The 16,747-nt window shown below is 40.7% G+C and overlaps 2 protein-coding genes and 1 long non-coding RNA gene across 5 annotated transcripts in view; 1 reads left to right on the forward strand and 2 right to left on the reverse strand.

Annotated features, from left to right (window-relative positions):
- Positions 1-1,889: 1,889 nt before the first annotated feature.
- Positions 1,890-16,747, reverse strand: part of LOC116693041 (uncharacterized) — a 22,567-nt gene continuing 7,709 nt past the window's right edge. The window contains exons 2-3 of the long non-coding RNA XR_004332834.1: positions 13,652-13,660; positions 1,890-1,946 (exon numbers count right to left, since the gene is read on the reverse strand). This is a non-coding gene — a long non-coding RNA (uncharacterized LOC116693041). The remainder of the gene's footprint in view (positions 1,947-13,651; positions 13,661-16,747) is intronic.
- spata2 (spermatogenesis associated 2) lies at positions 3,775-10,548 on the reverse strand. 3 transcript variants are annotated; one of them, XM_032521710.1, is made up of 3 exons: positions 10,441-10,548; positions 8,541-9,380; positions 3,775-7,702 (listed from the first exon to the last, which is right to left on the reverse strand). In XM_032521710.1, exons 2-3 carry the CDS (start codon positions 8,889-8,891, stop codon positions 6,356-6,358), a joined length of 1,698 nt encoding a protein of 565 aa, XP_032377601.1. In that variant the 5' UTR covers positions 8,892-9,380; positions 10,441-10,548; the 3' UTR covers positions 3,775-6,355. The 3 variants fall into 3 exon arrangements, with proteins under 3 accessions (XP_032377601.1, XP_032377602.1, XP_032377603.1); XM_032521711.1 differs by lacking the exon at positions 10,441-10,548 and adding an exon at positions 10,343-10,418; XM_032521712.1 differs by lacking the exon at positions 10,441-10,548 and adding an exon at positions 9,478-10,281.
- The window catches only part of rnf114 (ring finger protein 114), a 7,688-nt gene continuing 2,253 nt past the window's right edge, over positions 11,313-16,747 (forward strand). Inside the window, exons 1-5 of the mRNA XM_032521713.1 lie at positions 11,313-11,536; positions 12,129-12,279; positions 14,429-14,535; positions 16,262-16,376; positions 16,505-16,612. Of these exons, the coding sequence (XP_032377604.1) occupies positions 11,400-11,536; positions 12,129-12,279; positions 14,429-14,535; positions 16,262-16,376; positions 16,505-16,612 (618 nt within the window). The 5' untranslated portion in view covers positions 11,313-11,399. The remainder of the gene's footprint in view (positions 11,537-12,128; positions 12,280-14,428; positions 14,536-16,261; positions 16,377-16,504; positions 16,613-16,747) is intronic.

Genomic DNA, 16,747 nt, shown 5'->3' on the forward strand with positions numbered 1-16,747 from the left:
AGGGAACTACTAGAACTGTTGGGTCCTTGTAAATTACGTGGTCTAGTTTGGTCTAGAATTATTCTATCTGCAAAGTGTGTTGAGATAACTCGTGTTATGATGATGATAAATTGATTGATGGGGTGGCAGTAGCTCAGTCCGTAGGGAGTTGGGTTGGGAACCGGAGGGTTGCTGGGTCAAGTTCACATACAGACCAAAGTATGGTGGTGGACTGGTAACTGGTGACGTGCCAGTTCACCTCTTGGACACTGCAAAGGGGCTCCTGAGCAAGTCACTGAACCCCCAACTCCTTGGGGTGCCTTTCCATGAGCAGCCCACTCACTCTACCATCTCTCCATTTAGTGCATGTATAGGTACTGAGTATGTGTGTAATAACAACAGAGTGTACATTGTAATTTCCTCTTGTGGGACTAATGAAGGATACATTTATTTATTATACTATAAATAAAATGTAATTTAGTTGAACTGAAATGAGCTGCTGATTATGTACCAGAGCCCCCGTAGGGAAGTCAAAAATAAAAGAGTAATTGCAATGTCAATAGCATTTTTTTGCTTTGCAATCTAACTTGGTTTTGAGCTTAAACAAATACAGATTCTTTTTAGTTAGTTGCTAAAAGTAATAAGCCATACCTTTTGTGTTGAGTGAGAGATATACTGAGTCATATGCCTTTAGAGATAGGGATGTGCTTACCTCTCTTGGCTAATGATCAACTGCTGTTGGATACAAACTGTGGACGTTTCTGCTGCTGGAACCACAACATGCACATTTCTCTGTCCATTTTCTCCAGCAGTTATGGTAGAATATAACTATGAAAATGGGGAAAAGGGTAATAAATTGTTTGGCAGATACAGGAAAACCTTGACCTACATAATGCAATGGAGAATAGAGCATATGCACAATGGATTTCTTAACGCATTATGTGCTGTGAAAATAAACATGCAAATACTCCTACATAAGAAAGTTGCAAACCGTTCAGATAACAGTTATCTACATGCCTGCGCTGTAACTGTTTCTCTGGCAGTCTTTCTTCAATGAGACCATTAATTAAAATGGTGCTAGTGCTGCTGATGGATTTATTCAAAGGCGGTGTGCCATCAGTCATTATCTTTCTCTCTGCTAAACAGTAATGCGTGTTACTCAGTATGTCTTGGGCTCCCTCAAGGCTGATAAAGGCTGTTAGTCAGCATAGTTGTGACATGTCCCAGAGGAAAGGATAGTGCAAGGACTGCAGGGACTGGCACGTCCCGCTGATGTCCATCTTTTCTATTTCCCCTTTTGAGGATAATCTCAGTTACAGCTATACCATATCTTACATGAGTTTGTTGGAGGTATGTGCAGGCCCAGACACATGCATTTAATATACACAACATGGAAGCTTATCTAGGCTTCATATGTCATTTTTAAAGCACAGTGAGTCAAAACAAGCATCTGCTAGTTTATCCGACAGTAAGCAGGTGTCCATTTAAAAAAAATTACTCTTGTAGTTAATGAAGCATACCATGTGTATCTGAGGTAACAGCTTAATGAGGTTTTTCCATGTAGTTATTAATATAAAAAGCAATTCCACTTTAGCTTCAATCGGTGCAAATAAGGAATCCTACTTAATTTGGAACAGCAGGTTGTATCAATACATCACAAGTCACAAATTTAAGGAAAGGCACTAACAGCGGAGCAAAGGGGCTATTTTGTCTTTTCACTAGATTCAGCATTTATGTAGACTGTCTATTCCGGTTTAGTGTTTTATTACTGACCCATATCACTAACCAGACCACAATTTGCAATAACTTTTAATTGACTCTTTGCTACTTTTCAGCAGCGTTATAGACTGCCTATTTACGTACATTGTTATTACGATTTCCCTTCCGCATATCCTTTGTCTTACTTACGTCTATGCAACGGCATTGTAATGCTTACTTAATCTGCACTTGATGTAGCCTATTGTTTTCTGTATTCCAGTATTGTATAGAATGTAAAACTGTATGTTGTCCTGCACGCTTATGCTTTTCTTGGCCAGGTCGCCATTGCAAATGAGAACCTGGTAAAAAATAAAATAAATTTTAAAAAAAATTACTCTGTAGTTGCCTTTTTTGAGATACAGCAAACCCATACAGCTAATGATAAAAAATAATTCATATTGAAATAATACCAATTTAGACCCAACTAAGGACTTGGATATAGTTATTTAATGTATAAAACATATATTTAAGTTGAAAAGTATTTATTCAAAAGGATTAGTGTATTTCATGCTGCCTGTCTCTCCATGTATGGGTATTTATCTCCCTCTACTGGTCATATAGGAAGACAGCAGAATACAATAGTCCACAGTTTCAGTTAGAAGGGTGACAAAAACACATCAGTTGAAAACATAGACAAAGTGAATACATCAAATGCCTTTAGAGGGCTTGTGATAAGTATACTGTAAGTGAAACACTAAAGTCGATGTAAATCCTCTTCACTAGCTCAGAGTGTCAGACACATAGCTGTGTGAAACCTCAGTGGAGATATTAGATGGATTACAGTTCTAAATGATCATATTGTTGAGAAATGTGAACGTGTAAACCTGTAGAACGTAAAAAACTAAATAACTTACCTGTAGCGTTTCAAAAACACTGACTATACGCACATTGTATTCCACAGTTAAATGTTACATAACAAGTTTCAATCACCCAAAAACTCGAGGCAATTTTTTCTCCAGAATTTTATTCTTTAAATTATTTTATAAAATCTCATTTACGTTTCAATATATATATATTTTTTTCACCGATTAACAATTTTGGCTATTTTCCCTTTCCACCCCAATGTATGCCCACATATTGATCGTAAGGTCCATACTCCTTTATATAGACATTGTGCAGTGATCCTCATTTCCAAGGTGGAAGGGGTGGGAAGGGAACAGTGGGTGAGGGTCAAGGGAGAAAAAGTATGGGTTTGGGCCTTGTACAGAGCATGCCAAGAAAGGGTTGGGGGAAATAGGGAACGGTAAAGGGGCTGCCTAACTACACCACCACTGTTAACATCAGTAAGATAACCACACAAAGAGGTAAAGGGAGTATTGACTTCCACAATGACTTGAGTGTGTCCGGTGTGGGTTAAACCAAACATGTTCAAATGGCTCAATGTATTCCATGACACAAAAAAAAAATAGCTCTTTGATTTTTCTAACATCAGTAATTCACTTCCACTGATGAATGTAAAGTCAGCTCCACATTAGATATTCACCTACTGTATGACAAGGCGGTTGTTCACTAAAAGATTAAAACAGTGCCCACAAACTTAGCAGCAGCCCTGAAGACTGTTTAGCCCTTTGTAGTGACCTACACAAATTTTCAGTCCACTGATCCAAGTGAAAATCCACACGTCCCATGGTGTGCGAGTAGGTATCGATGTTGATTCTCTTGCTAGGCTTGTTCAAGGCCCACGTCTACAGACACAAGGCTAAACTTTAGCAAAACCACAGATTTATCTTACATGAACTGTACGTCTGGGCACGCAACAGGATTTTGTTTGACTCCAATGAGATATTTGTTCTTCATTTGGCAATATGATCACTCTCGCAGCCTGGCTTGATACTTCTAAAACTTGTCTTTGTTGCTGGTATGATTTGCGATAAGCAGACGTGCAATTGAAATATATCTATGATAAATATTCAAACTATTTAGAAAGGCTTCATAAGATGAAAAGAAAGCAATTGCACACCACCCCTAAGGTCACTCAGATTTTTTGTGATACCCAAGTTAGCTAACCTTGACCCAAGAACATCTCTCAAAGAACCCTTAAGGTAGATCCAAACGGTATCAAAAGATCCATTTTTTATGTTGTTAGCATGACAAAGACAAAGAACTCCATTTTAAAAGGAAAGAAATGAACAGAAGTATAACATCACTCACTGTAACCAACCATGTATTAGGTAACATCTGTGAGCAAAACAGACATTAACCCCAGCAAGCACACCGTGTGTGTATATATGTCTACAAAGTGTGAATTGCTGCATAATTCCTGTTAATATGCATGGTTCAACATGCTTCCTTTTAGACACTGTTAAGTATACCATACTTGTGTGTATTTTTTAAATACTCTGATTTCCTTCCTTAGCAGTCATAGAGCTAGCTGTGCATTTAATTCATGTAGGCTGGTAAAACACAAAACAATGTCAATGACAACAGTGGAAGCTTAAAGTATTTGATAAGACAGCTGAATGAGCTTAAGGCATTTAGAGGTTATTCCTGACAGACCATCAAGGCTACGGCTGCCTAAACGGTCTGTCAAAATAACCCAGACTCAGACTTTTTTTTGAATGAAATGTGATTTAAAATTAGCCCTTGGTGACTCTCAACTTCAATATAAATTAATTATCCCCTAATAAAGAACCAAAGCCTAATCAGCCTGTAGTTCCAAATGTAAGACACTCGATTAACATGTTAGCAGAGTTTATTCACCCCTCATGACCCCAGCCCTTCAAAGTAAATTAATAAATGGGTTTAATGAAAAGTTCACAGCAAACAGCAGTGGCTTGCTCAAGCAAACTCCTGCTAACTTCATAGACCAAATGTACCTAAAACAAGGGGCTTAGAGATGGATTTCGGGGTCTTAAAATATGAAAAAGAATAACACTACAAATTGGCAATCGCTGTACTGTACAAGAAGGTAAACACAGCAACATGTTACAGTTTAGTGCAATAGTCATGTGATAAATCCTACCTTTGCAAAGCTAAAATGTGTAATGGTATTAACTTGTGTCAGAGAGTCGTAGATTCAACACTAAAGCCATTTTTGAGCCCTTAGTCTGTTGTGGTGTTGTCTTGAACTGCAACATATTATAAGTGGTTTCTGTCTTTTGTCAATAAGAAAAAACAGAGACAACTTACAGTGCAATGCAATTCAATGCACTTTCACAAAATACAGTCTCAAAAGTGACCATTAAACTAAATAAATAAAATCTTGTGCTATGTCATTAAGATGAAAAAGCCAAGGATTATCTCACAAGATTTATAACCTCTGCTAACCTTTAAAAGTGACTAATTCAGCTGATAGTAAAATATGTTTTCTATTGAGCTAAAACACCAGTTGGGCTAGTTTGAAACCACAATGTCAAACTGGGTGTAATAAGCTGAAGCCATTTGAGGTAGACAGAAACCGTGTCAGAGTATACACTTTCATACTGTCTAAAACCAATCAATAGGCTCACACACTGTCAAAAAAACGTAATCACTTGATTTGTGGCCCAGCATGAGACTTTCTGTGACTCCACCTGTGACTGACAAGGAATGACTGATCTGGTAAGGATGCACTTCAACATCATGGGCAATGGGGGCTTAAGGGGTATAATGAAAGGGCATGGGGAGCTTGGAACTGAAACAACTCAACAGGCTATTTATCAGAAAGAAGTCAACGCCACACATCTTCAAGTCAACAGCAGCATTTACACCTCAGTCATATCACCAGAAACAATTGAGGGTTAATTTACAAGGCAAACCATTGTCTCAATATGTCCCTCTGAGATATCATCCACCCGAGCCCGCGGACATAAGTTTTTACCCCAAAAATCCCAATGCCAGACCTCATGCCCATTTAACAGTCTCACATTGTTCTAGAGAATAGAGATTAAAAATATATACTATTGACTAATTGACTTCCAGTGTTATGTTCTGTTATTTTTCAAGTTTAAAAAGATCTCCTGTGTCAGTATGCAAGCTCAGAGGTCTTTTTACACACACACACACACACACACACACACACACACACACACACACACACACACACACACACACACACACACACACACACACACACACACACACACACACACACACACACACACACACACACACACACACACACACACACACACACACACACACACACACAGTGTATATATATATATTTATATATTAGAGGATTTTTTAGCTGAGAAGTTAGACAAAGTACATATGTTCATTTGGACAGAATTCATTCAAAATGAGAAGGAATTAAACTATTTTCTTCAGTTCCCCTTTTGAGGAGGACAAAATTTAAGGAATTGGGGAAGCGCTACAACATCACATGACTACTCAAGAGCAGGTAGCAAGGTAAAAAGAAGAAGAAAAAGATAAAAGGCCTGAACTTGTACAAGGCAGAGAGATGGGCAGACGATATTGCTCTCTGTGGCAAGTGCATTCCAGGGCCCTACTGACTGTAAGAGAAAATGTACAAAGTTCAAGAGAGGGTTCAATAGGGCCAAAAGACCATCAGATAAGGGGGAAGATAGTGAATGAGCTGTTTAAACCAGAACAGAGCTAAAGCAATAGTGCAAGATTATGCAGCAGGTTAAGAGAAAGGACTAGAAGGGAGAAACAAATATTTTGATCCATGCCTGATTCATCGGTACACCAGGTGAGATATGGTGCCAGACTTGAAGTTGAGCTGATGGTTGGGCACAAAGCTGTGTTGGGGATTTTTTCGCGTGCAAATATCTTTTCCATACAAGCCCATGCAGGAGTCACACGACACCTTAGAGCAGTTCACACAGGTGTGGGATGCCCCTGGCTTGTTGCAAAACCCGCATCGCGATCCCCCCATGCTTATTCGCTCACTGCTGCCTCCCTTTGGTGTGGTCAAGGCAATAGACTTGCTAGCAAACAGCTTTGTGGACATGAGGGGTTTCTCCACCATCTGGGGGTGGGGGTGAGAGTGTGAGTGAGTCAGTGTGAGGGGGTGCGGATGGAGATGGGAGTGGGAGTGAGTGTTAGAGTAGACGGAGAGCTTTTCCTTGACAGGAATGTATCCATCGAGGGGTCGTGGGGATTTCTGGTGGTAGTCCTGGAGGCCGCAGCAAGGGGAGGGGTCCACATCATGACAGGCAGAACAGAGGATCATGTCACATCTCTGGCAAGAGGCCATAGAAGAGCAGCCAAGCCCACAGCCCTGACATTTCACACTACCATGAGCTTTGAGCAGCCACCCATCCCTTACATCCCGAGGCTCTCTGGATGGAGGTCGAGAGGGGGTCTGCCTTCCTCCTGTCCCAACACCCCTCTCTGTGTACAAGTCAATCTCATCCAAAGATGACAGGTGGTAGGATGTGTAGGCATCGGCTGGGGGAGGTGACTGAATTGGAAAGAAATCCGCAATAGGGCTATAGGAAGGTGGCGCTGCCACAGAGAACAGAGATGCTGAGGTACTGGGCCTGATGATCTCATCCTTCATATCCTCCTCCGCATCCACAAACAGAGGCTCCTTCCTCAGACTCAATGAGGCCTTCAAAACAGGCTTGCTAACTGCTGCGTGCCAGTGACCAGCCCCATCTGTAACATCCACAGACTTAGACGGTCGGCTACCTCGCCTCAGGTGGTGGGCATGAGGCCTCTCTATATCTAAAGGCCGCACAGACAGCCGAGCCATATCTGCCCCAAGGCTGTCCCGTCTCCGGAGCGCCTCAGCACAGCCAGCTGCATCATCTCTGCAGCCTCTTCGGAGTTCCAGGGCCTCCAGCTCTGAGGCCGAACCACGGGCCAAAGCCACTACTTCTCCTAGAAGACGACACTCTGCCTGGGCCAGGAAGAGCTCAAACGCCAACTGCCGGAGATGATTTGTGCCTCCTGGGTGCTCCTGCAAATAGAACTGCGAATCATGGTCACAGGCATAGCCGATGGTGCGCATAAGACTTCGGAGTTCAGCATCAGAAATGGCCGACTGCAAATGGTACACATATGGGCCAGTGAAGGTCTAAAAGAGAAATGGGTTAATTAGCAATCCTGTCAGTCAATTAAAAACAGCTTAATACAAAAAAAGCTCAAATCTACATACTATTCCTCCGATATATCATTCAAACTGTAGGTTGGTTTGGCTACTGTGTTTACAATAGCATTAGAAAACATCACCTCACAGATGTTATACAGAAAGAAAGTGTTAAAAAAAACAGGATAATTAGCGGATTCCAATCAGGGCTTCTAAATTTTGGTTTACATATAAAACACAGTATGGTGATATGATTAGGCAATAAATACTCTAGAAAACTAAATATTAAATTAGACTACAACTATAAGGAGTATTTGTAAGGTAACTATATTCTATACTATAGGATGTATAGGTTGTTGTTGTTAGTAAGTCAGTTGCTAATGTTTGGTAGCCTTATGTCACTATTCTTTCTAACAGGTATTAGGTTAGGAATCAGTTATGGAGACAAAGAGCTGACATATTCAAAAGAAAAGCCTCTGTATACCGTTGCTCAAAGATGGAATCTTTGTAACTAGATAACCTGTTGTTATCTCTTTCTGCCTGTGCATATGCCACTTGTTTTATTCAAATCTAAAAGTTGCATTTCAAACTTTTACAAATTAAATTAGATAAACAAATGCACTTAATTTATTTTGCAAGTGGATGTATTTTTCAGGTGTTTACTTGGATAGTCTTTCTGCAACTGTTAAAGAGATTGGGAAATCTACATGGTGACTTCACACTACGGGGTTAATGTTATAACCAACATTTTAATAACTAAGTTTTTGTTTTCATCTGTAAACACAGCTTTAAGTAAGTGGCCATCTTAACAATAAGCTCAACTCACCTTTATACATCGGAACTCCTTCTTCCAGGGATAGAGCAAGAGGTTGGTGCAGATGGTTTCCAATGTGTGGAAGGCTCTCTCCAGGCTCTTGATGTTGCCCCCTCTCTGGCAGCGGAGAGCATTCTCCACCACTTCATAAAAACGCACCATCCGGAAACGTTGTGCCGGATCAGGCTGGTAGGCCCCTAGCAGAGCTGTAGCTGTGGAGAGTAGCGCCTCACTGTCCTTGTGTCTCCCTCTGTCCTCCTCTGGTGTTGTTCTTGTCCCTGTGTATTCCCCTCCATCTTCCAGACGCCTCTCCAGTGCCGTCACATACCTTCGAAAGAGGTCCTCTTTTAACTTGGCATCCATTATCGGCAGCAGACTATCAGTCGGCTGTTACACTTTTCTGAGAGAGCCTCACCCCTTTTAGCATACTCTGCACCAGGATGCCACATTCAAGCACCATTTTTGGTCACCATAATTCACTGTAAACGCTGGCACAGACTCAACGTTAACGTTTTGGAGACGTGGAAGAGGAACGAGATTTTGCATCCAATCAGCAGTACATCCTTTAAACATTTGATGCGTTTGCCTGGTGCTTTCAGTTGGCGTAGCTAGGCTGCAGCCTGTAGGGATGCCTTGTTATGGGCATCGTTGGTACTGGCTCAGAGCCTGATTTGTTTCCAGATGAACAGGCCTATGTCGTTCAAGATGAGGTCAGGAAGAGCTTTTGCTTCACGCTCTGTTAATGCTGAGTTATATCCATCCCATTCCTTGGTTTCAGCGTGTGCAGAGTTCAAGGTCACTCATCATGAAGACACATTCATGAGCATGTGATTCTTCTGAGCCGTCTCCAAGCTGTAATGACATAGGAGAGCTTTGTGAAAATGGAAATCTCTCATTCTGACACGCAGAAATATACAGTAGAAGGAAACTTGGGCCACATATTTTCTACTTAGTGTCAATTCAGTCCACAAAAATGCATTTGTAACGACCATTAACAAGAGTATTCTTTAAATCTGCTATGGTTAAAACACGAAAGAGGGTGTGTAGACATCACTATTTTGAAAAACAGTGTGTTCTTTGATGTGTGGGCTTTTATTATCGTGTGGGCTTTTTTATGTCCCTCGTAGAGCTAATAGGTTTGACTGATTATCACGAAATACGCAACCAAGAACAACACTAGAGGAATTACAGTGAACATAACCAGGATCGGGACTCACTGTTGACAGACATAGCCCTTATTCTTGCGCGACTGTTTGCGCCAGTGAATATGTGAGCCAGCAGTAAAACCTAGGGGTACAACATGCATAAACCATGGTAGCCTGCACTTAGCTTTAGATAGCTCAAATTAATAACAAAATATTATACATACGGATGCGAGGATAAAGATGGTTGTAAGCTTGAACCACATCAGTGAGTGTTTCTGCTCCTCGTTACCAGGCAAGCTGACCAGCTATTCCAGTTACCTCACACACCAACCGAGTGAGCATCCGTTTAGCGAACTAGCAAGCAACATGCCTTAACGTTAGCTAACAACATCACTATGCATTAATATTGCGCATTAACTGCAACAAAATCGCTCCGTCATGACCGATGTTAATAATATGATAGACGCCTGGAGGACATCGTATACATTAAGTGTTCATTAATCTCAAACCCCAAAAAAACCCGAACCTGTCACGGGCCCCCACCTGAGTATCGGCTAAGAAGTGAACGCCCATTTCAGCGCAGCTGGCTAGCTAACAATTGCTTTAGCTAGCAGGGTGGTCCATCGATAGATAGACAGCTTTGGCAATTTTCTAAACATAACGTTATACCGTTATTGTAGCATGACTCTTGTGCCACCAAGTGTAATTTGAATTCAGCTTAGAGACCACACCGTTTTCTCAACACCACCAGCAGCAGAACATCTTACCTTTAACAAGTGCTAGCCGTGGCTAGCTACGCCTCCTCAGCATAGACTCAGCTGTTGGAAATTCCCATCCTCACAACGCGCAGGCGCACAGTTCTGACAGTTCATCAGCGGGGGCCCACGTGCTGTCTGAAGAAAGAGCAGGAGCCAGGAGGAGGAGGATGCGGAGCCCGCCGGATCACCACCATTGTTCAATATTGAACAATGGTGGTGATCCAATATTTTTCGGAAAACAAAAATAGCTGAGCTCACGTGTGCAGTTGTTGTTTAATCAACGGTTCACGTAGAAACTATTTGTCTTTATCTACAATTTCTACAATTTAACAAACTTCCACACTTACTTTAACCACATTCCTTTTGAATCTATGTTAACCTTCCCTTTGTAATATGTTCCAAGTCAATATGATACTTCCAATAAACAAACGGTTAAAATAAATTGTTCTGGTCTGAGAAGATTAAGTTTTTAAGTCATTTAAGCAATGTCATTTTCCAGTTCCCATGGTTCCAAATATGGATAGATGCATTTTATTTCTATGGTTCCAGCTTTTCCAATGTGAGGATTGCCGCCCTTCTATAGACTGTATAAAACAGGGTGTAACGTTGTATTGTTAATATTTTTCGTTTTTGGACTGTCACACTAAATAGATAATAGATTATATATATATATATACACACATTTTGGGGTTTATTTGAGAAAATAATATATTTAATGAAATAATATAAAAACTCGTTATATGCAGCACTATATCATTTGTCTATTTGAAACAACAGTTATACTACTAATAATATTTAGTTAACTAATTAAATGGTGGTCCACAGTTTTGTACAATAACTTGAAAATCATGTCATGGGTTGTACTTCCAGCGATAACTCCGCCCTCGCGCTTAAAAAAACGAACCCGAACCTGATGACGTCGAACAGGAACAAGAGGTTGGGGGGGGCTGACTCAGTGAAGAAAAGAAATGGCGATGCTTGGAGGGTTTAGTGCAGCACAGCACAAGAAAAACGTCTCTGACGGGAGCAACGACGTGTCAGAATTCGTCTGTCCAGTTTGTCTCGAAATCTTCGAGAGTCCAGTAAAAACAGAATGCGGCCATACGTGAGTATTTAGTCTTTGTTTTCGATCGCCCTCCCCTCAACCCACCTCTACCACCAGCGATGCCATGGTTGGAGGCAAACATGACTGGGGGAAAGGCTTGTTGTAAAACATGTCGTGCCACCAGAGTCGCAAAAACGACGAGGAATGTGTGTGTTTTTGTTGTGACCCTGTTATTCTATTTAGGTCCCTTGGATATTTGGTTTAAAAAAAAACAATTCCACCTTGCTAAATCAGTTTCAGTTTTGTTTACATCAAAGAAGCACATCACCTGGGAGTTGTAGTTTAGATAGCAATTGCTTGGCTTCAACACACCACTTTAAAGGACTACAAATCCCTGCGCCCTCTTGAGGTGGGGACTTTCCATGGGATTTACAAGAATCTCTAGTTAGGAGCTTTACATGCATCTTCCAGCAAATGACAGCATCTGTTTTTTTATAGTTTACTTTAGTGGCAGCTTATTGCTAGCTGGAATACTCGTAAATGCCTTTTTTCTTCAGGTCACCAGAAGCCAATTTAAAAATTGATAACAGTTTCAGTATGTTGTTTCCCTTACTTTGTTCATCATTACATTTCTTCATCTATCTCTTGTCAGGTTCTGCCAGAGTTGTTTGCAGGAGTGCTTGCGTCCACAGAAACCCGTTTGTGCTGTATGTCGGGCAGGGCTGGGCCACTGGACTAGGGCTGCTGAGCTTGAGGGCATCATTAAATCATCCGTGGCTGCTTGCAAGGGATGTGGAGCACAGGTATGTTTTATGACATTGTGAAAAGCATGCAAACATTAGGAGCATATGGCCTTTGCTGGTTTATTGGATTTGGGAACATGCTAGGGTTTAAACGCATCACTACGGTATCATATCTAGTAGACGACTTACAACTTCAATGGCAGATGACGATATTTAGAAAGTGGGGCGACCAGTGGCCAATACATAATACAATATCATGTTGTTTTTGTTTGTTGTTGTTTTTACAGCTGATAAAATACTAAATTGTAATTGTCGGTTGGTGTTTGGAAACACAGACTTCAAAGTTGACTAAAAGCAGCAGTAGTTGAGCAACTAGAGATTGAACGAAGTGAGGGAGCAGCGCTGGCAAAAACAAAGCCATGAATCGGAGAAATAAAATTGTATTTTCTGATGGTTTCGCAGCAGTTACGTTTTAAGTACAAATAAACACACCTTCCCCAAAAACCCTGTGGGAAGGTACCACATTGATCAATCAAAAGACTTTACAGTTACATGTGCTTACCGGCCTACAGCCATCTCAAATGACAAATCTGATCCATGTTTTAGTTGACGGAAGTAGGAGCGGGGGCTGAAGACACTCATACATTAGTTTTTCTAGCCCTGTAAGCTAGTTTAGCTAAGGTTATTCACTACCATTATTGGTATATTGCCAAGACCATAATCAAATTATACAGAAAATTAACATTATTATGTTAGGGTGACCAATTAAATTTATTGAGCTTTAAAAGCTAGGAATATAAGTCTTACCATTTTCTCTCTGGTAACGTTACATACAGCATTGGCACGTTCCAATGTGTGGAATGGACTTAGTGATGTCACCATTGAAGCCCGGGGTTTGCATTTTGGCCGTCGCCATCTTGGTATTTTGGAGCCAGAAGTGACCATATTTGGAAAAAAAGGGCAGAGCTGGGGAGGAGGATGCAGCTAAGACATTAGACTCATTCAAGATGAACTGCGTCTCGCCTGTAAAGTGGACGAGAGCAGGCAGCAGCAGCCGGCTAGGACTATTTCGGGCTATTTCCAGCAGCTGGCAGGCTGAACAGGAAGTGACATAACCCCCTTAAGTTACCGATTTAATAAAATGTTACCAAACCCATATATCACTTGTTTTAATTATGACAAAGTAACTCTCAAAATGCTCTACATGCAATCTGTTGCTGAATTGAAATAACAGGACACCAATCTAACCGGCATGCATTGGGCGGCAGTTGCCGGTGATCAATTCTGCGCAGACTTGGCTCATCTTGAACGAGCCTAGTGTCTCTATGGTTTCAATGGCACTAAGCTAAGCACTAAAGAGGGAAAGTCACTGATTTTCAACCCTTCTGACACGAGTCATCAAACAGAGTTTTACCGGCCATCAAACGCCGACCTCCACATACTGACACTGTTGCTATGCATGCACGGCAGTACAGAAAATTGGCAGACTTTCCCTTAAGTTGCTAATGCTAATGCTAGCTGGCTTCGGTTGGCAAGGTGCTACTGAACGCTAAGCAAGACATTTTAGGTGACCAAAATTTTCCAAACCACTTTGATGAATTGAAAACGCACAATGAGAGGGTCACCGTTTTAAGATGAAAACAACACCCCAAAAACAAGTTCACCGCTATTCTAATGTACACAGGGCCGTGGATATCATTGCTAGGCTCTATCACGATTGACAGGTCGGTGTGTAGCCTCACCCTAAAGCATGCCCTACTTTATCATCTATTTTATACTAAATGGAACTATAATCATCAAAATGAACATCATGCTGTATTGAAGAAAACGGTTGAGGCCATAAACTTGTTAGGAAAATGTTTACTGAGGTAATAAATCAAGTGAGAAGTAGGGAAATTTTGTCGTAGACTTCTATACAAACTGAAGTTCCTGCTTGGTTTCACAGCAGCTACACTGACAGGGCTTCCTGTAGATGTGTCTAAAGACATTTGCAGATATTGTTTGATGCTAATCATCTCAAAATGGTTATTATTGGCTCGATTAATCAAATCATAACTACACATATGCACAAACTTAATCTGAGTCTGAACTTAAACTTTAGTCTTTATCTTGAGACAGTAGCAGAGTTGAAATGGTAAATACTTGAAACTAATTATCTAATTGTGGTTATGCACTAGCAGTTACTGATGTGTGTTTTCTCACTATTCAGGTTGGCCTTTCTCAGATGAGAAGCCACACAGCTGCCTGCTCAAAATACCAGGAGTACATTGAGGAGGGAGTGAGAACCACCGCCCAGAGTCAGGCTGCCATCATCAGGTGAAATAAAGAGTAATAAGAAAAACAAGGACTGTGTCTGAAGTCACATACTCATTCAAACCTACAGACATGTAACCTACATAGTAAACACTCAATAATTTAAACTATAGTGTGAAGTAAAGAGAGATTTTGTGCCATTACAGATATATGTAGTGTTGCAAAATTCCAGAATCCAGAATATGTACAGGACAGCTGAAGGTTGTTCTCACTGCCATCACTGTAGGGATTATGGAAATTCCTTGACTGTTACAAATATCTGAAATTAAATTGGCTAAAACTACAGCAAGGCACAGGTTGAAAGACGTGGAATTGCTTTTAATATTGTGAATATAATGTTAACTTTTTGTAAGGACTGAGATAATTATAGACAAGAAAAGTTTGAGAAACAGTTATTTGTAATGTGGATATGATGACTAACCAGCGGCCTTTTGAGCTAAATTATTAGATGATGTCTTCTCGCATATCATGATATCAATATTATATTGCTATCCTTGAAAAGTTGGGTAAAAATCAAGACCTTGGATGTTTTGAAAAATAGACATAAATGGGTATGGGTCATTAAAAGTGCTTGAATTTATATATTGTGTGCAAGAATCGAAATTGAAGTTATTTTTGACGTTTTCTTTAATTAATGTTTAGTCTTGTGTTGCCAGACCTATCTCCACAGTGTGTCAGCGCTGAAGTACGGGATGGCTCCATGAGTTAACATTTTGGTATAGGGGAAAAACACTGTGGTTTTTTTGTTTATTTCTTTAAACCAATCACATATGGGCAGCGCTAAGTTTCGGATGCAACTACAGCGCTTATGCAAAATAAATAGAAGGGGATGAGAACAACCAACAACACTTGCTGGCTGTCAGACTTTATACCTACACTGTACATCCAGTAAACCAGATTATTTTAGTACGTTAGTAAATAGTAAAAATAAATAGGCTACGTTCCGCTGTTGGCATGTGCGTCTCCGGCAGTTATGTCATTGTGTCAAGAGCCGGCCTGCTAGTTCTCATAATGAAAATGTTGTGTTGTTCAGTGTTGTAACAGTAATCCTTGTCTCAAACTATGCCATGTTGGGTCCTGGAATTTGAGGGGAAAATGGGCCTGTAAAGTCCTTAAAAAGTCATTGGATTTGATGTTTAAAGTGCTCATATTATGGGTTTTGGCTTTTTCCCTTTGTGTTATTGTTTATCTTTTTTTGTGCACATCATAGGTTTACAAAGTGAAAAAGGCCAAAGTCCATGGACTTACCATCTCCAACAGAAAACACTGTTCACAAACTACTTCAAACAGCTGTATTGTAGTCCAGCCTTTATTTCCGCAACAAACGTGCACACGTTATAATGCTCGCCTAGCTGCTAGCATGGCACGCACTTATACTCTGCTTCTGACTAGCTAGCAATACTTACTGCACATGTGCAACTCTCAACAAAGATGGAACAGAAGTGAGATGCCTCACTCTGTAGCTAAAACAGAGAGTTCAACACACAGGGTGAAAAGAGCAGCTGCAGCGATGCGTAGTACAACAAATGTTTTTTGAAAATGAAATCATGTAAACCTATTCTGGTACAACCTCCATACAATACAACTATGATCCTGAAAATGAGCATAATGTGAGCGCTTTAATCAAGTGTGGGGACCCCTAAATTGATAGAAATGATTAACAAATCTCTTCTCTACATTTAAAGAAACAGTAGTGTAAGATATTTTATTGTTTGTTTCTTTTCCACAGTCCAGTACCAAATCGCTTCACATTCACCTGTCCATACTGCAACTGCCAGAACCTTGCTCAGGATGGCCTGGTCGAACATTGCACTTCGCAGCATGCTCGTGATACAAGACAAGTGGTAGGAAATCTACACTACACCGTGACTCCAAGAGTAGCTCTTTCAAAAATAAGGTTCCACCCATTGTTTAGATTTAGCTATGGTTAATTTGGTCATAGATGCATTACTTTCACTTCTTGTCTGTCTAGGTGTGTCCCATCTGTGCCTCAATGCCCTGGGGAGACCCCAACTACAGGAGTGCTGACTTTTTCCAGCACCTGAAGATCAGACACACATTCTCCTATGATACTTTTGTTGTAAGTTGAGGCCCTAAACATTATCTGTAGTTTATTTTTTGTGATGTTAATGTTTAGTTAGTCTTGCTTTGCCGGCCCTTCCTCTACAGCGCTGCGAAGGAGGAGGATGGTCTGGCTAGTCCACACAGCATTCTG

The sequence above is a fragment of the Etheostoma spectabile genome, chromosome 7, assembly GCF_008692095.1.
Source record: "Etheostoma spectabile isolate EspeVRDwgs_2016 chromosome 7, UIUC_Espe_1.0, whole genome shotgun sequence".
NCBI classification, from domain to species: Eukaryota; Metazoa; Chordata; class Actinopteri; order Perciformes; family Percidae; genus Etheostoma; species Etheostoma spectabile.

Bases quoted from the DNA above. Each gene is read 5' to 3' on its own strand.
- spata2 (XM_032521710.1), bottom strand. From the start codon at position 8,891: ATGGATGCCAAGTTAAAAGAGGACCTCTTTCGAAGGTATGTGACGGCA. The intron at 7,703-8,540 runs GTGAGTTGAGCT...TTTCTCTTTTAG, and splicing joins AGGAGTTCCGATGTATAAAG to ACCTTCACTGGCCCATATGT.